This window comes from Hirsutella rhossiliensis (genome assembly GCF_020360975.1).
Source record: "Hirsutella rhossiliensis strain HR02 chromosome Unknown scaffold00004, whole genome shotgun sequence".
NCBI lineage: Eukaryota > Fungi > Ascomycota > Sordariomycetes > Hypocreales > Ophiocordycipitaceae > Hirsutella > Hirsutella rhossiliensis.
In genome coordinates this window covers 986,051-1,009,493 of record NW_025408670.1, presented here as the reverse complement: position 1 = coordinate 1,009,493, position 23,443 = coordinate 986,051, and the positions used below count along the sequence as shown (strand labels likewise).

At 39.5% G+C, this 23,443-nt stretch overlaps 3 protein-coding genes across 3 annotated transcripts; 1 reads left to right on the top strand and 2 right to left on the bottom strand.

Moving 5' to 3' along the window:
* Nucleotides 1-18,037: 18,037 nt before the first annotated feature.
* On the top strand, nucleotides 18,038-18,500 carry HRG_04292 (uncharacterized protein; the record flags this gene model as incomplete). The annotated part of the gene is made up of 2 exons (XM_044862763.1): nucleotides 18,038-18,249; nucleotides 18,299-18,500. The coding sequence occupies 2 exons, from the start codon at nucleotides 18,038-18,040 to the stop codon at nucleotides 18,498-18,500; spliced, it is 414 nt and encodes a 137-aa protein (XP_044721377.1).
* Nucleotides 18,501-20,278: 1,778 nt separating this feature from the next.
* Nucleotides 20,279-21,800, bottom strand: HRG_04291 (HAD-hyrolase-like domain-containing protein; the record flags this gene model as incomplete). The annotated part of the gene is made up of 5 exons (XM_044862762.1): nucleotides 20,279-21,131; nucleotides 21,198-21,494; nucleotides 21,547-21,593; nucleotides 21,653-21,693; nucleotides 21,782-21,800. 5 exons carry the CDS (start codon nucleotides 21,798-21,800, stop codon nucleotides 20,279-20,281), a joined length of 1,257 nt encoding a protein of 418 aa, XP_044721376.1.
* Nucleotides 21,801-22,189: 389 nt separating this feature from the next.
* HRG_04290 (SCO1/SenC domain-containing protein) lies at nucleotides 22,190-23,175 on the bottom strand (the record flags this gene model as incomplete). The annotated part of the gene is made up of 3 exons (XM_044862761.1): nucleotides 22,190-22,615; nucleotides 22,696-22,905; nucleotides 22,969-23,175. 3 exons carry the CDS (start codon nucleotides 23,173-23,175, stop codon nucleotides 22,190-22,192), a joined length of 843 nt encoding a protein of 280 aa, XP_044721375.1.
* Nucleotides 23,176-23,443: the final 268 nt, after the last annotated feature.

The window sequence follows — 23,443 nt, the reverse complement described above, 5'->3', positions numbered from 1 at the left end:
GTGCCTTAGTTTATTTATACTTAGGTCTTATAATACTCTAGCCCTTATAGCTTTTAATATTAAGTAAATTATTTATAGTTTAATACTATCCTTAAAAACTACCTTACTTTAGTTTAGTCTAAACTAAGGTAACTAAGTCCCTAGCTTAAGCCTTTTATATATATATAGCGTATACCTCCCCTTTTTATAGACTAAGCTATAAGGCGCCGCTTTAAAAGGAGGGGACCGCCTCTTAGTATAGCTTTTACTTCCTATAGTACTATTAAGTTAAAGCTAGCTTAATAGTAAAGCGCTAACTAAGCTAGCTTATATCTCTTTTATATATTTTAGAATAGTATTTTTAGTTATATAAAAGTAAGGTTAAGGTAAAAGGGGTCGTTTATATAAAAAGAAAGGCACTTTATCTCTTAGCGCTTCTCTATTTATTATACCTATAAATATCGTTCGTACTTAGCTCGGCCTCCTTAGCTTTACTAGCTAGCTAGTATCTTAAGCTCGACCTTTTATCTTAGCGCGGTTTACTTAGTCCTTACTTTTAGACCACGGTTAATTTAAGAACGCCCTAGGTTTTAATAGTAGGTAGTACCTATTACTTAGTATAAGTCTAGGTATTCGCGAACTATTAAGGTTATTATAGGTAGTTTTCCCTTGCTTTTTCTTAGGCTTTATTTATTATAAGGTAAGTCTAGGTCTATAATAAGTAGTCCTCTTAATATAAGATATAGTTATAAGGGATTTCGCCCTTCTTAGCTTTATATTTATCCTTCCTTTATAATATACTATACTCTTATATTAGCTATAAAGTTATATTAATATATATTATTTAGTAATATAGCTATACCTATAGTAATTATAGTACCTCTATAGTTAGACTAACTTATTATAGGGTTTATATTAAAAGATTTATACTTTAAGGACTAAGCTTAGGTTATAGAGCTTATTAGCCTCCTCTAAGCTACTAACCTTAATAAGTATAGTAGTCGCTATCGATATCTTAGATTAGAGGTATAGCGCTTAGGCTTAAAGGACCTTAACTTTATTTACCTTTATAATCTTATAAAGTAATCGCTCTTTATTTACTATCGCTACCCTTAAGGAGATGTTTTTAGCGACTACTATATATACGCGGTAAGTAATTATAGCTTCTAGTTTAAATATAGCCTTAACCTAGCCTTAGTTCTTTTAATAAGCTATTACTAAGGTATTAAATATAACTATAATATCTTTACTTTAAAGGCGCCTCGCTATTATAGCGCTTATAGCTTTTAAGGCTATATTTACTACTTTAACTATATCTTTTAGTTCGCGGCTTAGGATTTTAAGTAGTACCTTAGTAAGACTATAATAATCTCGCGTTTATAGCGCGGTAGGACCTATTTTACTATAGCTTTATATTAGGTCGGTCCCTTAGTCTTAGCTATAACCGCGGCCTAGGTTCGCTTTAAGCCCCCTAAGCTTAGAGCGATGCCTAAGCGGAGTTCTTCCTTAACTACCTCCTTAATTACTTCCTAGATTATTATCTTAAAGCTTTCGTCTATATAGAGTACTATTAATAACGCGCTACTAGCGCGGCTCTTTACCTTAGAGAGCTATTTAACTACTACCTATACCCTACTAAACTATATACTTAAGATAAAGCCCGCGAGTTTATTATATACTACTTTTTCTATAAGGTCGCTTAGCGCCTAGGCCGGTATTATATCGCTACTTTAGGTTTATTAACTTACTTTATTAACGTATATAAATTTAAGTAGCATCTCTTTATACTATATACTTTAATTAAGCTTAGTATATTAAGGGCCGCTACTATATCTACCTACCCTTTAGCTTTAATATAGTATTATTACTAAAGGTAATTAATACCGCTAAATTAATTCTTAGTATTAGTTAGTATTTTAGTTACGATATATACCTACTATAAGTATATATTAGCTTTATAAGAAGTTTTTTCTAACTATATTATTATTAATATTAATAATAGTAACTATAACTATAACTATATATCTCTTAGCGCTTAGCTATACGTTACTACTTATATATAAGTAAACTTATACCTTTATTAGTTATTTAAATAATTTAATATATCTTCCTTTACTTTATTTTACTTTTTTACTAAGATCGATAACTTTATTAACCGCGCCCTCGCTTTACTTACTACCTTACTTACTACCCCCGCCGCTTTCGTTATACCTACCGCTGCTTTATACTACCTACTACCTAGCTTTTTAGCTATTAACTTTACTACCTACGCCGCCGCTACCCTTACTATACTCTTTACTATTAGCCGCTATAATAATAATAATAATAATAATAATACCTTTATAGTATAGTAGTTATATACTTAGGAGGACTACTAGCTATAATACTAAAGTTAGTTTAAATCTAGCTAAGGGTATAATTAATTTTTAGTTAAACTAATAAACTATATTAACCTACTTATTAATTAGCTAATTAGCGCTTTTAAAAGCGCTTATAAATATACTAGTAGTCTAGCCTTACTATAAGTAGGCTAGCCTAGACCTCGCCTACTTAAACCTAGTAATAAATTTATTTAGACCTCCCCTTAACCTTAGTCTAGGCCCCCTAACTAAGAAAATAAAAACCTAGGGCTAATATTAATAACTTAATAAGTACGGCGTAAAGCTAGTATAATAACCTAACTACTAGCCTAGCTAAAAGCTAGTATTAATAAAAATAGCCTACTAAGCCTTATAGTAGAAAAATAAGGTAGAGCCTAAAAAGATATCGTTATAAGATAAGGTTAAAGATAATTATATAATTACCTATTAACTAAAAACGCTTATACTACTAATTAACGCTATATACCCCGTATATATAAAGGAGTTACTTTTTAAGGTTACTTTATAGTAGGGCTAATATAATTCTAACTAACTATAATAATACTTAAGATAGCTAGTATAAGATTCCTATATATTAAACTTATTAGGTCTAAATATTATAATAAACCGAGAAAATAAAGAGCTATATATATCCTAAGAAGATTATACCTTAAATAAATTAAAGGAATTTAATAAAGAAGGTTTAGGAACTTCGAATTTACCCGCTATAGTAGGCTTTAAGCTTATAAAAGCAAAGGAATTACCTTCTAAGAAAGATATATTATAATTTTAGAAAGAAATAGGATCTCTATTATACTTAGCCCTATTTACTAGGCTAGATATCTTATATTCTATAATTTCCTATACTAGATTCGCGGCTAAGCCCGACTAGACGTATTTTAAGGCTTTAAATATAATTTAGAAATATTTAAATAAATTCCCTAGCCTAAAGATTAAATGTAATTATAATATCCCCTTTACTTATCTATATATAAAGGGTTTTACCGACTCTAGCTAGGCGTCGGATTTAACGGACGGAAAATCCTTTTCCGGTTACTATTTATATATATATAATAATATAATAAGCTAGGCTTACTCTAAGTATAAAGCCGTTGCCCTTTCTACCTATAAAGTAAAGTATATTAGCCTTAGGCAGGTAAATAAAGAAGCTATTTATTTAAATATACTTTTTAAATATATTATTAAGGATCTATTTATTAAGATTCCTAATACTATACCTCCTATTTTAACGGATAATACTACTACTATTAAATTAGTAGAAAATCCGGAATTTTATAAAAGGTCTAAGTATATAAGATTAGCCTATTACTATACTAAAACTAGTATAAGAGAAGGGGAAATTAGAGTTTTTTATATTAAATTAAAAGATAATATAGCTAAAACTTTTACAAAGGAATTAAGACCTAGATTACTCTATAAATTTAAAGACGGTCTATCCTTAGTATAAGTTCCTAAGTAATTAAAAGGGGTTTTTAGATATTTCTTATGCTTTCTATATCTTTCCCTTACTAGGTTTTTCCTTTTAGGTTTCCTAGAGAAATATTTACTAGGTTTTTATCTATTAAGATTTTCCTAGCAATAATAGGTTTTACCTTATATAAGGATATCCTATAAATAATTATTATAACTATAGATTTTTCCTACTATAGGTTTTTCTATTAGTATATACCTAAGGATTTTTTTCCTAAGAAATATTACGACCACGGCTACTAGGCCGCTAACGGTCGACCGCGTTAAGCACGTAACACGGTCTAACGGATAAATAGTCGGCACGACTATCTAATAGATATAGGATCGAGGGGATCGCAGAGATCTAAGTGATCTAGGATCAAGGAGATTACTACGCTCTATACGATCCAACGTTAGGGATTATAGCTAGGCCTATAATCTAAGGATAGTCTCTACGGGTATATATAGCCACCTACTTTCACTTCTTTAGATAGATAGCTCTCTAGCTTTTAATATAGATCTTTATTACGATTTATCTCTAATTCTAATTACCTAGTTATAGTCTACGGTCTACGACCTCCGACTTATTACTAACGTAATATACTTATTATTGCTTAGACCACGCCCTATTATATCTGCTAATATAAACCCCTCGATAGGTTTATCCCTTAGGAATAACACCGGTCGTTATACGTTAAAAGCTCTTATTTAGTGCAATACCGCGTTACTCTAAGCAATATCGCAACTATTAATATGCCTATATAGCAAGCTAGATTAACTAACTCTAGAGCAACTATATCGCCTTAGGATATAATGCGCGAGATCATTACCCTTCGATATAAGGTATAGTTACTTAGAAACGGAGGAGGCAACGGATAAGTTAGGGACCTCGGAGAAGCAGTTAAACCAAAATAGCTAGGACTATTCGACGGTACTTATAGCACGCTTCGAGACTTTCTTACCTAACTTAAAGCCTACTACCGGTTTTACCCTACTAAACTCTCGGACCTAGTCGAAAAGGTACTCTACGTAGGAAATTATTTATCTAGAACGGCACTCGCTTAGTTTAGACCTATTATAAGGGACTTTCTCGATAACTAACTAGCGCGACGAGATAACGAGATAGACGAAGTCTTTACTAGTTTCTAAGGATTCGAAGAAGCTATTATAAAGGTATTCGGAACAACCGACGAGGAACGAGAAGCCGAATAGAAACTTCGAGAACTCCGATAAAGGATCTTAGCATCGGATTATACTACGAAGTTCCGATAAGTTACCTTAAAGCTTAATTAGGACAACGAACCTCTTATATTACGATTCTACGACGGGCTTAAAGAAGAAGTTAAGGACGAGCTCTATAAGGAAAATCGACCTAATAACCTCTCGGACTATATTGCTATAGCAGTATAAATCGACGATAGATAGTACGCGCGACGCTAAGAAAAGAAATAAGGAAGAGGAAACTAGAACCCTTCCTACGGAAATAACTTTAGCCGACGCGCTAACTATAAAAAGAAGCGCGAAACTCCTATTGCCTACGCCTATATAACTAACCTAGGTAGGATAGATCTAGATATAATATAGAAAAGCAAAGGAAAGTGTTTTAACTATAGGAAACTTGGACATTACTCTAAAGAATATAGACAACCTTATAAGGAGAAGAAAACCTACTAGGCACTAGCCCTAGAAGGTAAGAAACACCTAAACGCTACTAATAGATAGGAACTAAAGCATAAACTCCTTAGTTAGACTATATACTACGACGACGAATATATAGTATACTTAAGCGATAAAAACGGTACCGGATAGTTCCTAAAGCCACTAAAGAAGACCCTTACAATAATACAACGAAGGGATCCTAAAATATAGAGATAAGTTAAATTCGTAGAACCGGAATACCCCTATCCTAAAGGAGTCTCCTAAGACTAGATTAGGAGGAACGGCAAACGATTCTAGGAAGACATACGAAATAAAAATCGACAATAACGACGGGCAGTCTATAAATAATATAATAAAGAAGATATAGACGTAGCCCTTATACTTACGAAACTCGGATAATAACCTAAGGAGGAATAACGAAGTATCGACGATATAAGCTCTAAAGAATAAGAAATACCTAGAGAAACGGAAGACGAGAACGAACTTATACTACCACCCTCGCTACTAAGGGAAAATACTACGATTAGAGAACACGCTCTATACTTCGAAGAATTCGAAGAAATACTTAAAATTAGAACCTAATAAATACCTTAAATTCTTACGGAAAACTAATAAGCTATATTAATTCGATATTAACCGGCACTACGCGGAGGAGACTACGCTATAGCTATCGCTATAGTCGATACCTTTATAGCTCTATAACGAGAATAGTAACTATAAGGAGAATTTAAAGACGATCTATAAACACTACTTACTTATAAGCACTATAAGTATATTTTATAGATATTATACGTCTACCTAGATTGCATAATATACTTCTAGATAAAGGCACGATATAACGCCTTCCCGGTTAGGTTCGAAGGATAAGTACTTTCGAAACCCTACCTAAGTATAGAACTAAACTACTAGAAAATCGATTAACGCTACCTAAACGACTAAGTTATATTATTAGAACCCGATTACGGCATACTACTTAAATACCGCGATAATTACGGTTTATTAACGAGATATCTTTTAGAGATATGCAAAATCTATAAACACGCTAAAATAGAGGAATAGTATAACGCTACTCGCTCTAAGGCATCCGAACTATTAATCTTCTAAAGACTTACGCAACGAATTAAATACGACGAAGAAGATTATAACGAATACGTATACCTAAACTATAGAGTTTATAAACACGAAAAAGCATAAGCATAGCATAAACGATATAACGGTATACTAAAAGATTATTAGCAATACGTACGAAGGCTATAAGACGTATTCGACTAAGGAAGAATCGATATAGAAATACTACGCGAAAAACAGAAAAACGCTAAACGAAAACTCGACCTTTAGTACGAAAACAAATAGAATTGCGAAGCATAGTACGCAATTAACTATAAAGCAGCATAATATAAACGATATAGCGTCGAGAAATAAGAAATCTTCGATTAGCTATAAGAAATCAGTCTCTTAAGCCCCGATACGACACTACGCGATAAAAATATAAAGAAACGATATTAATAATAAATCGAAGAAAAATACCTAAATAAAACGAATAAGGACTAGGTAAAAAACGAGGTACGCTATCTATAAAAGGGCTATAGACTAGCACAACACAATAAGATCTAAGGACCCTATATATAGCAACGGCAAGCTATAGCGACTAAATAGTATTAAATATCTAAATCGCGGGACATTACGTACGTATACTTTTAGACTACGGCGCGATAGGCAATTACGTTTTACCTAGAGTCGTTAATCGTTACCGACTTATATAGAGATATAAGATAGATCTATATAAACTCACGAATATCGAAGGAGAGGCCTTTAACTATAATAACGGAATTATTAATATAGAGATTAATTACCTCGATATTAATATCTAGGGCCACGATAAACGAGTTAACTTCGATATTATAGATATTAGAGAACATAACCTTATATTAGGACTTCTATAGCTATAGGAGAGCAACCTACTAATTAACTAGAAAACTAGCTAGCTACGTTAGAACGAAGACGTAAGTTTCTAGGACTAGTAGATTTAGGAGAAAGCAAAATTTTGCGATAATTTAGCTACTAAATAGGATAAAAGGGATAACCGTTTAAGCAAATTATTACGGGCTTTAGCGATACGAACGAAGATAGCAACCGAACCGGCGGATATAATAAAATCGACTAATAAGACCTACGTATTAACTAACACGGCTATATAACCTAGTATCCGATATAAATAGAATAAAGGATATAATACGAAGATCCGAAGAGTTATTGCTACTCTAAGGAAAGACCTTAAATAAATCAATAAAGAGCTCGAGTTAAGAGAAACCAGCTCTTAAGAGAAAGAATAAAGCCTATAAGATAGAATAAAGAATATCCCCTAGGAATACCGGAAATACGATAAACTCTTTAAAGAAGAACTCGAGATAGGGTTACCCGAACATAGCTAATAGGACCACGAAATTTATCTTAAGGATAGAATAACGCCGACGTTCTATAAAATCTATAACCTAAACGAAAAGTAACTATAAACGCTACGCGACTACCTCGACGAGAATCTACGAAAAGGATATATACGAATATTAATATCCGAAGTAGGCTATCTAGTTATATTTATTCTAAAGAAAAACGGCAAGCTATAACTAGTTATCGACTATAGACGCCTAAACGATATTATAATAAAGGACCGAATACTATTACCGCTTATATCGGAACTATAAGATCGACTACACGGCAAAAAATAGTTTATAGCCCTCGACCTTAAAGGCGCCTATAACTTAATACGCATAAAAAAGGGACACGAATAGATAATAGCCTTTAGAACGAAATTCGGACTATTCGAATATCTAGTAATACTATTTAGACTTATAAATACACTAGCTACCTTCTAATAGATAATTAATAATATCCTATACGAATACTTAAATATCTTTATAGTAGTATACCTAGATAATATCCTAATCTTCTCGAATACCCTAGAAGAATATAAGGAACACGTCTATAAGGTACTCCGCGCACTTTAGAATACGAAGTTACTAGTTAAACTAAAGAAAAGTAAGTTCTATATATAGGAAGTAGACTTCCTCGGATATACGATCTTACTAGGAGAGGTACGAATATAATAAGATAAGATTAACTTAGTTAAAGAATAGCTAACGCTAAAGAACGTTAAGGACGTATAAAGTTTCCTAGGATTTGCAAATTACTACTAACGATTTATTAAAGATTTCGGAAAGATCGCAATACTACTATACGACTTAACGAAGAAGGAAAAAGAATTTATATAGGACGACAAAGCTAACGAAGCTTTCGAATATATTAAGACTACGATTACGTAAGAACTAGTCTTAACTACCTTCGATCTAGAACGATAAATTAAACTTAAAACCGATATATTAGACTTTACTCTAGGAGTATAAATCGGATAGAAAGACAATAAAGGAAGACTACGACTAATTATATTCTACTCGAAAAAGCTATATAGCGTAGAACTTAATTACCCTATCTACGATAAAGAATTCCTCGCAATTATTTAAGCTTTTAAGGAATTTCGATACTACCTTCTCGGAAGCAAACATAAAGTTAAGGTCTATATAGATTATAAGAACATCTTATATTTTACAACGACGTAATAGTTAAACGGACGATAGATCCGATAGGCCGAATACTTATTAGAATTCGACTACGAAATAATCTATAGAAAAAGAATAGAAAACGGTCGAGCTAATGCCCTTAGTCGACGAAGCAATTACGATATAGGAGCACCTATAGCGAAAGGATAGCTCCTAGAAATCAACGAAAACGGGAACTACTAGCAACGATAGCTAAATATAATATTTAAAGTATAACCCGACGACTCGACTTACTAAAAGATCCTAAAATAGATAAAAGAATACGAAGCACTAAACGGATATAATATAGAATATTTAGAAGTTCTAATATATAAAAATAAAATCTAGATACTACTAGAATTACGAGATAAAGTTATATAAGATATATATAAACATCTAATATATAGATACTAAGGAATCTAAAGAATAATAGAACGGATTAAACGACAATATAACTTCCTATAGCTTAAGGAAGTAGTACGAAAAGTTATTAAAGAATATAAACTTTACGTACGAAGCAAAGCTAAACGATATAAACTATACGGAGAATTGCAACCGCTACTAGTACTAGAGAAACTATAGGATTTAATAGCTTTCGACTATATTATAAAGCTACTACCGTTAAAAGAACCTATAACCAACGTTAAGTACGACAGCATATTCGTTATTACTAATAGACTAACGAAGTACGGATACTTCTTACTATATAAAGAAGTAAGCAATATAGAAGAGCTAGTATATATATTCCTACGAATAATTATTAGTAATTACAGACTACTAAACGAGATTGTCTCTAATAGAGGAAGCATATTTATAGCTAAGTTTTAGCAAGCTCTTATAGTATAATTAGGGACGAAATATAAGCTTAGCATAGCTTATTACCTATAAATAGATAGATAAATAGAACGACTTAACTAAACGCTTAAATAATATTTACGATGCTATATTAACTACGAATAAAACGATTAAGTTAAATAGCTACTAATAGCGCAACTAGCTTATAATAGCTTAGTTACGGAAACAACTAAACTCTTACTAGTATACGCTAATTACGGATATAACCCCGAAGCATTTAAGGTTACTCGATAAGGACTATAAGCAGAACGAGCGATACTATAAGTAGATTAGCTACGAAAATTGCATAAAGAAATACAATAAGAACTTTAATTCGTTAGAGAACGAATATCTACTTACTATAATCGGAAAAGATTATAGGGACCAATCTTTCGAGAGGGAGATATAGTCTACCTCGTACGACGAAACATTAAAATAAAACGACTAAGCAATAAATTAGATTTTAAGAAACTTAGACCGTTTAAGGTTAAGGAAACTATTTTAAAAGTTAACTACGAACTTTCGCTACTAATAATAATACGGATATACCCGATATTTTATATCTTATTATTAAAACTAGCGCCACGAAACGCTAAACTATAGGAAAAAATCGAAGTCGACGACGATTAAGAATACAAAGTAGAATAAATACTAGATATAAGAAAACAAGGTTAGCAATAAGAATACCTTATTAAGTAGAAGGGATATAGACTAAAGGAAAATACCTAGGAACTACTTAAGCACTTAACCTACTACGGCTCTCTACTTTAATAATTTTACTAGAAGGTTTAGGAGGGATTAAAGGACTAAGATCCGCAAACTCCTTACTAACACCGAACGAGGACTAATTCGCCTCGTTAGGAACGCCTAACGATTGCAAGTTATTTACTACCTAATGCTTATACGCATCGAGCGTAGGCAAAACGCTATCCTCGGCATCTACTTCTTAGATACTACGACGAAATAACTTAGAACTCTTTTCCTTCGCACGATTCCGAATCTTCTAGATATAAGCTAAACGATTAACGGCGATAGATATTTACGACTAAAGATTCGCAAGCTATGCCTAAAGCTCTAATAAGGCTTCCCTAGCTTCCTCCTCTTCGGAATATAGCCTACGCTGCTCCGCTAATAATTTAGTTACTAAAAGAAATACGTTAGCTACTACGCGTAGAAAGAATTAGAAGACACCTATAAGAAGAGGCCACTAAAACACTATTATAATAGGGACGACCACTAGCAATATAATTATTATAGCGCGAAGAATTTTCGGCTATCTAATAATTCGTCTTCTTCGCCTTAAAGCATCGAGTGCACGGCATATCGGCAGGATCTCTACTTAAGTCGATATGTTCGGCAAGAGCAGCGCGCTTAGAGGCTTTTCGGGAACGATTTTTTAGTACACGACTAGATATACTATTAGCAGCATATCCTAAAAGGATAAAGAGACAAGGAACGATATACTTATGCACAACGCGATAAGGGTATATTTATACACGGCGGCTAAGGCAGCTATAGTAGGTCTTACGGATAAGACTAAAAGGAGGGGAGATATCGTATTACGACTACGGCTACTAAGCCGCTAACGGTCGACCGCGTTAAGCACGTAATACGGTCTAACGGATAAATAGTCGGCACGACTATCTAATAGATATAGGATCGAGGGGATCGCAGAGATCTAAGTAATCTAGGATCAACGAGATTACTGCGCTCTATACGATCTAACGTTAGGGATCATAGCCAGGCCTATGATCTAAGGACAGTCTCTACGGGTATATATAGCTACCTACTTTCACTTCTTTAGATAGATAGCTCTCTAGCTTTTAATATAGATCTTTATTACGATTTATCTTTAATTCTAATTACCTAGTTATAGTCTACGGTCTACGACCTCCGACTTATTACTAACGTAATATACTTATTATTGCTTAAACCACGCCCTATTATATCTACCAACATAAACCCCTCGATAGGTTTATCCCTTAGGAATAACACCGGTCGTTATAAGAAAGAATAGGTTTTTATATATACTATTAAGGTATAAGAATAGTTTTCCTAAATTAGGTTTTTACCCTATATATATACTACTATAAATAAATTAGTAAAGAGTATATAAATCTACTCTTTAAGGGAGGCTATAAGGAACGGTGTTCCTATTATAAATAAAGCAGCTATAATATACTCTCCCGATTATATAAGCTAGTAAGTAGTATATTAATTATAGATAAAATCCTATCTTATAGAATAAGAATCGCTCGTTATTTTACATATTATTATATATTAAACGGGTTGCTGGTTATCGTATAATCGGGAATTAAAGGAATAGAGCTAGCTTAGAATACTAGCTAAGACCTCTTAAGAACACCGGCATAACTAACCTCCTTTAAACACGAATATTAGTAGAACCAAGACACTTCTAGATTTACTCGAGGTATCACGGAATTCCTTAGTCTTAGGGCTATACGGCAGCCTAAATCTAGTCCCGAAAGGTTCTTCCGTTTAGCTATAATTATCTATATAAAATAGTATGTCCGCTAGTAAATAGAGATAGAATTATTAACTTTAATACCTCTTCTATATACTAATATACTACTAATAAATTCCGTTGAAAATCCTACCTTATACTCCTTCTTCCCTTCTATTACGTAGTCTTACGTAATTCCTTGATTTCCTAAAATTCCGCTTTTGCTTATATACCTTAAGAATACTATAATTAACTATTATAACGTTAAAATATAGCTTTAATTACTATTAAAACATACCTACCTTAGTATTATAGAGAGTACTAGTATTAAGGTATACCGGACTTTAGGTAGGCTAACTTATAGTATATCTCTAGCTATAGCTCTTTTAAAAGCTTTAAGTTAAGCTTTATAACCCTTACTTTTTCCTTTACTATTGCCCTTAATCTCTTTATATAACTATTTTACGTAGGCGTTTAAGGGGCTAACTATATAAATTATATTCCTTTATTAGTTATATACTTTATTTATTCTATTATTAAAAGAGCCCTTTCCTTATTAGTAACTAATATAGTTATTTTAACTCTATATTAAGTCTTAAGTAACGCTATAAAGTTATTAAAGATATCCTTAATACTTATTTTTCTTTTTATTAAGTAATAGAACCTTATAGATATATCTATATAGGTAAATAATATAAAGTTCTTTCCTTATTATATACTATTATAAAGCTAAGGTAAAGGTTAAAGCTAACTTATACCCTTAGACTTTTAGGCCTTAAGGATAGTATTTTTCTTAAAACTTCCTTCTTAGCTTTCCTTATTATATATATCTAACAGCTATATATTATAGGGCCTTAAAGCTTAGTACCTAAGTAGGCTTTTAATAGCTTCTCTAGTAATCTTAAACTAAGATACTTAAGGCAGCGATACTATAGGTTACCTACCCCTTTAGTTAGCAGCTTAGGCGCTTATATAACTATAAATACTTACTTATTATACTATAGGAGTATTCCTATTATAAATTAACCTTCGAAGTTAGTTAGTTTATATAAGAATATACCCTTATATTCCTATTTTACTGTTATAAAGAAATAATAGGCATAGGGAGGCTTTATAGAATAAGCTAGTAAAAAGAGGCTCTATAATACAGTCTAAGGGAATAACCCTTAAAAGACAAAGACCTCTACTAGATATCTATACCTTCCTCTAGGAAAAGCGGGTCAGGATAAGCCTATCCTTACATATAAAAATATGCATAAAATGCATAAGTCAATTATGAGCAGAACGGATACCCTATTGCCTATTTTGGCCTAGCGGTTCCGAAGATATCCGCGATACGAGAATAGGTAGGGCATAGAACATTCTAGTTAAATCCACTACTCATGCCAGAACCCATAGTCTTACGTCAACCATCACGCCACAATCAGACCACCTACTAAGTTAGGAAGATATACTATAGATAGAGCTTTTCAAGCACTATAGAATGTGCTAGAAAGCTGACTAATTAGTCTACTAGTGGGCGAGCAATGGTCTATAAAAGACGAAGGATTTCCCTGGGAGTAGTAGATAGAATAAGCAAGTTCGCAAGCATCTTTTGCAACGCTATTCTTTTAATATATTATTCAGCCCCTTATATGCTCGTTATAAATTCCGGACGAAATCCTACCCTATACTCCTTCGACCGATCTTTCCGCTTACGTTATCGATTACCCGATTCTACGCTTATTGCTTATACCTTCTTATAGTTTAATATAAACCTTCTTTATAGGTTCTAAATAAAGGTATCCTAGGAGCTAGTTTTAGAATATCCCTACTATTATCCCTAGCCTAGCTAAGAAAATACTTATTAGTATTTCTAAGATAAAGTAAGTATTTAGTAGAGTTATCTTTCTACTATTAATTATAGGGATAACTACTATTCCTATTCCTTATATCCTAAAGGCTTAGTTTCTAACTTAGACTTTATTAGTAGAACCCTACTTAAAGGTTCTATCCTAAAACTAACCTAGGTTAATAAAGAGGTTAATATTAGCCCCTAAGTTATATATTAATTTATTAGTAAGTAATAGCGTTCCCTTAATAGCTATATTTACCTTAGATAGAGTAACTATATTAATAGTCTTTCCTATCTTATTATTACTAATAATAGTATCTATTAGTTTTCTTTCTTTAAGGTAAGAATTAAGGGTCTAGGCTAGGTATTTTACTTTCTTATTTAAATAGTCCTTTAGCTATTTTTCGATATTTTATTTAGCTAGATTACTATATTTCTAGCCTATTAAGGGCTTCTTATTATATATTACCTATAGTAAGTAATAAATTTCCTACTAGCTTATTAAGCTATTAATATACTACTTATAGCTAGTATATTTAGCTTAGGTATTTACTCTCTTAGAGATTTAATTAGCGCTTCCTTTTTTTAAAGGTAGTTATAACTTTTTCTTATAAGTATATTTTTATTTAAAGTTAGCGATAAAGTTCCTTAAGGGAAGTTAATCTTTACTATATCTTTTATTATAAAGGTTAAGAGCCCTTATTATTATAGACTAATATAGGTCCTACTCGTCTACTACTATAAGAAAATCTTATTTAATTCTTATATTATTAAGTATATCGACTTTAAGGTCTCGTAAATCTATAATAATTTAGTCGAGCTATTCTACCTATACTTTCTAGTCGTATATACCTTTTTTATTAATAAAGGTTATATATCTCTTATAAATTAGCTTTTTCTCCTTTGCCCCTAAGGGTAAGGCTTACTTCTTTAATTCCCTAATTTTCTCTCTTAGGCTATTATATATTAAGGTTATCCCTTAAAGCCCTTTCCTAATCGTTTTCTTAATTAATTCTTTAAGTATAATTAGGGCTTTCTACTAGACCTTATAGCGATCGAATTATAGCTAAAACTTTTCTTAAGGTTATAAAAAGAGTTCTTTATATCCTAGTATTATTTATTATAGCTTATTTACCTTATAAGGAATATAGCCTTAGTTTTATCTTTTTATTAAGAAGGTCTCCCTTTAAGGTTAATAATAAATTGCTCTTAGTCTAGCTATTAAGGCTATATAAGCTCCTTTATACCGTCTAGGTTAGTATATTCCTAAATCTTATATATCTAGGCCTATAATTTGATCCCCTTAATTTATAGGGTCTAATTAAGGCTTTCTTTTAGTCTTATAATATAATTATCTCCTCTTACTTCCTTTAACGTTATCTTAGAAAAATTAAGGGTTCTAGCTTAATAAGTAATACCCTTCTTTAAGGGATATATAATTTATATTTCTAGTAGTGCCCCTTAGTATAGCTAGGTTCCTTGCCTTAATACTACGATTTAAGCGTTATAACCACGTTAATAGCTCGTAAATAGCTTTAAAGGTAATATCGGCGAGCAAAAGATAATCTAGCTATATAGGCCGGGCTTATAACTCTTAAGTAGGGGCTTAAAAGCATAGTAGAAGAAATAGGGGCATAGAAAGGTAAATTTAGTAATATATATCTTAGTCTATCTATTAGGATAAGGGAGGGGCTTATATAGGTATAGTAACTATATATAGCTAGCTAAAAGAGGGCATTAAGATATTCCTATACCTAAGTTAGGCCTATATACTGTCCTTGGGCTAGGGGAGTCATATTAGTCAGGCAGGCTTCCTTGTGCATGACTATTAGGTCTATTGGGCATGACTGTGGCCTCTTATGCCTACTCTCCTCAACAACTATCTAGGCCAAGTTATAAATCGCATAAACAACTGCATACGCAGCCTTCGGCTTGCTGGAGACCTCCGGGACCGTCATGCCTTTGCGATAATATTACTAACAAATTGGAGGCTTCTATCTCGACAGAATGGCTTAGTAATTAATTTCTGGCGATTTTCTTCTTCCTTGCTTAGTTGCCCCAGTGCATTACTGCAGGGCACAGCCGCAAGGAAAAAGAAAGCCAGGCGGTATCAAGCCCCTGAGGAACTAGCATCTCGACGGCGCGCAGTAGCCAAATGCCCGCAACTAAACGAATATAGAACGCCTTAGCTTGCGTGACCCCGGTTCATTGTGTCGACAATCGAGTTCAGACGCCCGGCCACTCCGAAATAGACATAAGCTGGCTACGGAGCACCCAGTCGTTTCTGGCCTAAAATCTTGAAATGCCTCAGCTTGCGAATGTTCCTAGCCAAGAAATGAGGTTCTAGAATTCTTTCCCTAGCTATTCTGGTCAACTTGTATCAAGTTTGGTTCTCTTCCTTTGCGCAGGATTTTCACGACAGTGTCCCAGGGCGGCAAACCCCCTACCCCCCGGGGACCCGAAGAAGAAAGCAACAAAAGAAATAATGAGTTAATGGCCGTATCGCGTGATTCTTCAGCTGCCCCCGCGTGTCTGCCGACTCCCCTGTTCACCGTTTTCCTCAGCTCCCAGTCCAGCTCATCTGCCGTCTGTTCAGTTGATCAGGTGTGCCTACGGAGTCGTTCATGTACGTGCCCAAACGCATGCACTCGACGACCCGTAGCGAGAACCGAAACACTTCCAAGAAACGTCTCACAGCCAAGCAGATCGTCCGATTCGCCAACCTACAACAGCCAGAAAGCGAAGAGCTAGCTAACCCTAGGTGCAGCAGCGTTGCTCTGACCAGATGGCTCACGTATTCTGCAATTTCCCGCGCAAGCATGTACGATGGAGGCGCGGGAAGTTTCTTCTGGGCGCAGGAGCCTCGCTATCCTAGCTCCTTGGCCAGCCTCCAGAAGGGCCTGGTAAGCGGCATCGCATCGACGGCGCGACTTGGCAACGGAAGTGGCCTTAGCACCAAGCTAATTATCAGTATATTGGAGAGCTGGTTGCGTATTTGCTTTTACGCTGACTAGTGGCGAGATCGTGAATATAAAGATACAGGGATTCAGAAATAAGAGTGTTATAGTCTGACAACTATACTCATTAGTGCGAAGTAGCGTGCTTATATCGGCTCAGAGAACCCAGGGCTAGAACGCGGCGTTTCGCCACTTGGACTATGGCTCTATGCTTAACTCTGGAGCTTAATTTCTGTTCCGTCAAGTGCCGAACAAGAGCTCAGCTGGCAGCCGAGCCGCCATAGTCCCACTTTTCCAGGCCAGAGCATATCCAGTCTGACTACTCTGTAGCCCGTGGCTTTACTGCATGTCAGCATTGGCAGAGTATAGCTCATGTCCGGCGCGGTGCTGGTGTTGTTGACATGACGCTGTGCTGAACGACCCATGGCTGGACGCCGACTACTGGACATGGTCCTCTTCAGCCGCATGCTTTGTCCTTGGAGGTCCTTCTGTGTATGTATGTACATCGCACAGACCCGTCCTGATCGATTACTCCAGCTTCGAAGCCATGGCCTGCTTTAGCGGCGACTTACAGCTTAGTTGCCGCGGTGCACACTGCACCGCAGCCTTGTCTCGTAGCCGTGATTGCATCCGTCGCATCAGGAGACGTCCAAGGTCAGCTGGTTGAGGCCCTTGCGAGCCCAGCTGTATCCTCTGCTGTTCGTCGGACTTGGGACGAAGGACGAGGACGAAGAGTCCAGTTGCTCAAGTACAAATATCACCGCCTCCCCACGACAGGATCCTTCTTTCTCTCCATCACTCATCAGTTCATCTCATCTTCACTCATTCAAACATTTCTTATCATCCATATTCAAGACAAACCGGGACCTCTCTGCAAAGCTTTCAACATGAAGTTCTTCACCATCGCCACCCTGTTCGCGGCCGCGGCCCTCGCCGCCCCCAGCGCCGACACTGTCCAGTCCAATGACGTGGAGAAGCGCTCCGATGAATCCCTCTCCAAGAGAGGTGGCTACTACTATGGCCACTACTATGATGACGACTGGTATTGCGACTACTACGACGACGACTGCTGGGACTACTACTATGGACCTGGCCACCAGTATGGCTACGGAATTGGCGGCCTTCGTCCCTTCCGCGGTCGGAACAAGGGTTTCGGATACCGTAACGGTCTTGGTCATCGCCGCGGTCCCCATGGCCACCGTGGCGGTCCCCGTGGCGGTCCCCGTGGTCACCGTGACGGTCCCCGTGGCGGTCCCCATGGTCACCGTGACGGTCCCCGTGGCCACCATCACAACTAAAGGGCGAGGGCGGCTCATCTGCCCCGTTACAGCTTTTTTTTCGCCTAGATAATATCCGCAATCTCTAGATTTTCCTTTGTGGCCTGGGCCTCGGTCGCTCCAACATCGGATTTATATTAGCTGCCATGCAGGAATAAATTGCAGGGCATAACCTTTTTTCCATGTCCATTCATAAGAACAATCACGTGTGAGGTGAACATGATTTGAAGCCGGAAGCAATGCTATTCGCGCATGTAAGTCACTATTCGCACATCGCCGAATAGCCGGTCTTTGTGCGAACAGCATTTCTCTTTCTCATGAGGACTCCAACATGAAAGACACGTATAAGGTTATACTGATGCCGACACAGTTGAGTTGCTAGATGGCACTGTTCTCTATCGCTCGCTGTCTCCTGAGTGTGGCCGACATGGTCAGAGTGCCTGAGCTTTGAGTCTTAGGAGCATCAACATGGAATGAGATCGATTGTACCAATGACAGTACTTGCACGCCAACCTTCATGGGGACAATCTAGCTACGACCGCCTCCAATGGCGCGAAAAGACGTTGACGAGAAGAGAGAAACCAGCCAGGAAAGTCGGCTTGAGGGTAAGGAGAACCGACAGACGAACATGACCATCAGGACGAGTTTTCATAAAGGCCTTCCAAGAGCAGCTTGAGGCCGGGCTAGTGCTCGGATTCCAATAAGATGTAAAAGAAGAAATCAGCTCTATTCTTCCGACGTGTCGTACAGACTTAATCAGAACCGACCCGGGCTAAACAGGGGTAATATCCTTGACAGCTTTGTCCATTTCATCCCCAACGACGGGAATCGCCTCGAGACCTCCGCTCGCCTCTCCCCCCATGGATACAGTGTCCTGGAGTCGAAAATTAGCGGGCGCCTCTCGAGCTGGGGCAGCCAGGGCGCCGCCGAAGAGGCTGGCAACGAGAATAGCAGTGCCGAAGAACATGTTTGCGCTGCCGGTAGGGGGTTGATATTCAAAGATTTGAGGAATGAGGAAGAAGAGTTTGATGAGTTGCAGGAGCTCGCAAGGTGAGATTTTGGTAGTAGGCGGCGTTAATATGGGCGGCGAAAGTTGGCTCCGGAGACGGACTCATCAACTTAAATACTATTTACTTCTGCATTGAAGCTCGTGCAGACACCCCATCTTAGGCATCGTATCCTCCCAAAGCTCTAGGAGGTGCCCGAGAAGGATCCATAGCATGGCGTGGTAGAGGCGTGGAAGCGAATCATTCGGTGGTGAAACAGCGAGCAGAGGGCAATGATGAGCCGTCTTCGGGAAGCGAAGTGTGACCACGAATAGCATTTTGGCGGTGTCAACTGTGCTCGAAATAGTCCATTGGATTGCAAACTGCATCACCGCAGCCATGGGCGATACGTCAGTGGCTGCGGTCGACGAATCCCAACTTCTGCCGTCTGTATGCGAAGGAGTTGGCGTCTCAAGTCCTTTAGACGGGCGTTGGCTTCTTAAAGCAGGTCCTCGGCCTGCTCACTATACTCTTCGGCTTCGTCTGCCTTCAGCCAGAGCACCATCATCTGCATCGTTCGGAGCTGGTTGTTATATGGGCGATGAGGCCCTCTCGCTTTGTGAGGCGTTTCCGACCGATGGTGTGTGTTGTTGACACGGCAGTCCAATGAGAGTAGCTAGAGAGCACTATGCGTGTCATCATACGGAGATCATAAGAGCACGCGAAATGAGGCACAGCGCGTCTGCTCCGCAAGAATCTTATATCAACGGAGAGCTCTGCGTTTGCTCCTACGCGCCATGACAAGTCGCGCAAGAAACACAAAATGGCTGGCCGTCTAATTGCCCACCTGTCTTCCTGCGCATCCTCACATCTTTCCAGACACGAGCCAGTCCCTCGCCACCTCGACACCCTCGTTCCTCAGCGCCCACGCAATGGCGTCCACCACGTCGTCGACAATCACAGCCGGCCTGTGGCGAGGCTCCTTTTCGGCCGCCGTCTGCCTCCACACGCCCGTCCGCACGAGAATCGGCACCCACTCGGCGCCGTCGTCGGAGCGGAAGTCGTTGGCGCCCCGGATGTCGCTCTCCGGGTTGTCCCCAATCATGTACACCCTCCGCAGGGGTCGTTGCCTGCCCGTGTCCGTCCGCACGCCCACGTCAGTCGCGGCCTTTGCGTCCGAGTAGTAGTTGAGAAGCCTCTGGTGCGCGTAGTCGTAGGTAAACTTGGACGGCTTGCCCAGCGCATTGAACTGCAGCTCCGCGCCGCCCGTGACTGCGGACCACACTCCCTTCAACGCCTCCACGAAGGCGCCGGTGCCGAACCTGTTGACGGGGTACTCTGTCTTCCAGACCAGGTCGAGGTTCGAGATCCAGAGCTTCGGCTGCCCATCCTGCTGCCAGCCACTGTTTGGCAACGACCGGTCGCCATTCTTTTCCGAGACGGTGCCTAGGTATCCTTGGTGGGACAGCAGGAGATCGTGAATGACTTGGATGTCGAGCGACCAGTCTCTCGGGTCGTTCCATACGAGAATCTGGTCAATCTTGAGCGCGTCCGCGGCCATGTCCCGACTGTAGGCCTCGGCGATCCGGGACGCCGACTTCCCATCCGGGAGTGGCCGATGACGAGCATGAAGACTGTCCTTGAGCTGATCAAAGGGGTAGATCTTGTCGTTGTCATGGATGAGATCGGCCGGGGTCACGGCCCGCGAGAAGCCATACCTGCTCCCCGTTGGCCGCAATTCCGGCAAGAGTCAAGGCGAGGCGGGACTTGGGAGGGCGACTTACTCATTGGCGAGCTGTCGAGCCATCTCAGGCTGCGATCCGGTAATCAGAACAGTCTGCTCCTTGACGGCGTCTGGCCACCCACGCATGGGGGTGTGAGAAACAATGACCCTGTTGTGAATCACGTCCTCGTCCTGCGACATGAGCAGACGTTTCGTCAAGGAAGCCGCTTTGGCATCTTCATGGGCGCCTCCGCCGTTGGTCAGAAAGACGTAGCGGATGCCGAGAGACCGAATCTTCCGAAGCACCTCTCTGGCCCCGGGGATGCTCTGGTGGCCTCGGTACAAGACGCCATCGATGCTGCCGGGATGTCAGCAGCTGGATGACACTCTGCCCGGAGGAGCCTGCTTACTCGAAAGCAAACGCCACGTCCGCATAGACGTCGCCGCCATTGGCCCTCTGTTGGCGAGGCTGCAGCGGCTCGACCTTGGTCCTCTCGTTCAGTCTCTGTGAGCTACAAAACTGCCGCCTTCGCAGTTTGGGGCCCAGCGCAGTTCCGCTGGCCAATGTTGGCCCGCTTCGTAGTGTTGCCGAGCCGGGGCCAGAGGCAAGGCCGGCGAGACACCTCACGCACGCGCTCGAGGCACGCGCCATTTGCGCTTCCATGGCTGTCCTTGTCGGGAAGCAGGGGCAGCTGAAAATCGGTACTGGAGAGACTCTGCGGCCAGTCAATGCCTACTCCGAGTTTCCATCGTGTCGGTCAGACGGGTCCGCCTCCCGTAGCTTGGCTTAGATCAGCGAACCCCTGCGAGTGATAAAACGGGCCTTGGGCGTAACGACAATGCAACGATGCTGATGCAGGACAGCGTATCGGTTTGGTTTCAGCTATCTTCCTGTCGCATTTTCTTTTCTTCTTTATTCCGTTGTTGAATTGTACATTTAGGATTGAGAGCGTCGACGCCATCAAAGGGCCCATTTCTTGACACTACTTTACACGCCCACGAAGGCCTCCGACGTCATCGTCGATCCCTTGGGCAGACGAACCCCCATCCTGCTCATTCTCTCCGCCCCTTCCAATCCTTCATGTGTCCCAGGATCAGTTGCGCCGCCTGGTCAGGCGAGTGCTGCCGGCCCAGGGCCTCGACAAAGTCACCGTCGGGGTCCATGAGGTAGAAGTAGATGCTGTGGTCCACCAGGTAGTCCTGTCCCGGCTGCACATCCTTGGGCGTGCTAAAGTAGACTCTGTATTTCTTGCACAGGTCCTTGATCTGGTCATAGGTGCCCGTGAGCCCCACAAAGGAATGGTGGAACTCGGAGAGATAGCTCTTGAGAGATGGAGGGTCGTCACGCGCAGGGTCGCACGTCACAAAGATTGGAAGCAGAGGGCCAGGGGCCTTTTCTTCAACCAGATCGAGCACCCGAGCCATCTTGTCCAGTTCTTCCGGGCAAATGTCCGGGCATCGTGTGAAGCCAAAGTAAACCTGTCGCAGCAAAGGTACCAGTCAGTCAAGCGTCGAGGGAAAAGAGGCAGCTCCTCGGCGCAACAAGCTGGAGGACGTACGAGAGAGTATTTGCCCTTCATCATCTCGCTGGTAAATGGATTCCCGTTCTGGTCCACGAGCGCAAACTCGCCTCCGACCTTGGGCCTGCCGACGCCCTTGGACGCCTCTGCTATTCTCTTCCTCTGCATGCGAGCCTTTTCATACTCAAAGTACCACACCAGTGCCGAACAGGTGCCGACGAAGATGAGGATTGCTTTCCACGAGAAGGGCTAGGAGAGACTTGTCAGCGGCCTCACCCTCAATAGCATGCGCCGGAAAAAGGCCCATCATACACCTGTTCGATGCCGGCTCTTTGCCTCTTCGACCGTCTTGTACGTCCGCCTCTGCGCAATCGGTGGTCTCGTCCGAATCGGTGACCGGAGGAGTGTCGTCGACCGCAGCTGCATCGGCTGCAGCGCGCTGCTGGAAAAACAGCGTTGGCATTGGCGAGCAATATTCCTGCCGAGGAGGGCTCTTGATGCCGTGGCTAGATGGGACATGGCGATCTCTGAGGCTGGCGAGACGAGCTTCTGGAGGAGCAGCTTGAAGAGAAGAGCTCTGGATGGGCCGTTGCGCCACCGAGAATTTGCCGAGGCGGGTGCTATCGATAAGGAGCGGATAACGCTTAGTCACCTCGCTCAAGGGGCCATGTCGTCCCTCATCGTTGACCTCCGACGAGGGCATCCTTGCCAAAGCTAATTCATCCCGTTGACTCGTCTCGGGATACTCATCAAGGCGCGGATGCCGTGCGAGCATCTTCAGCTCACC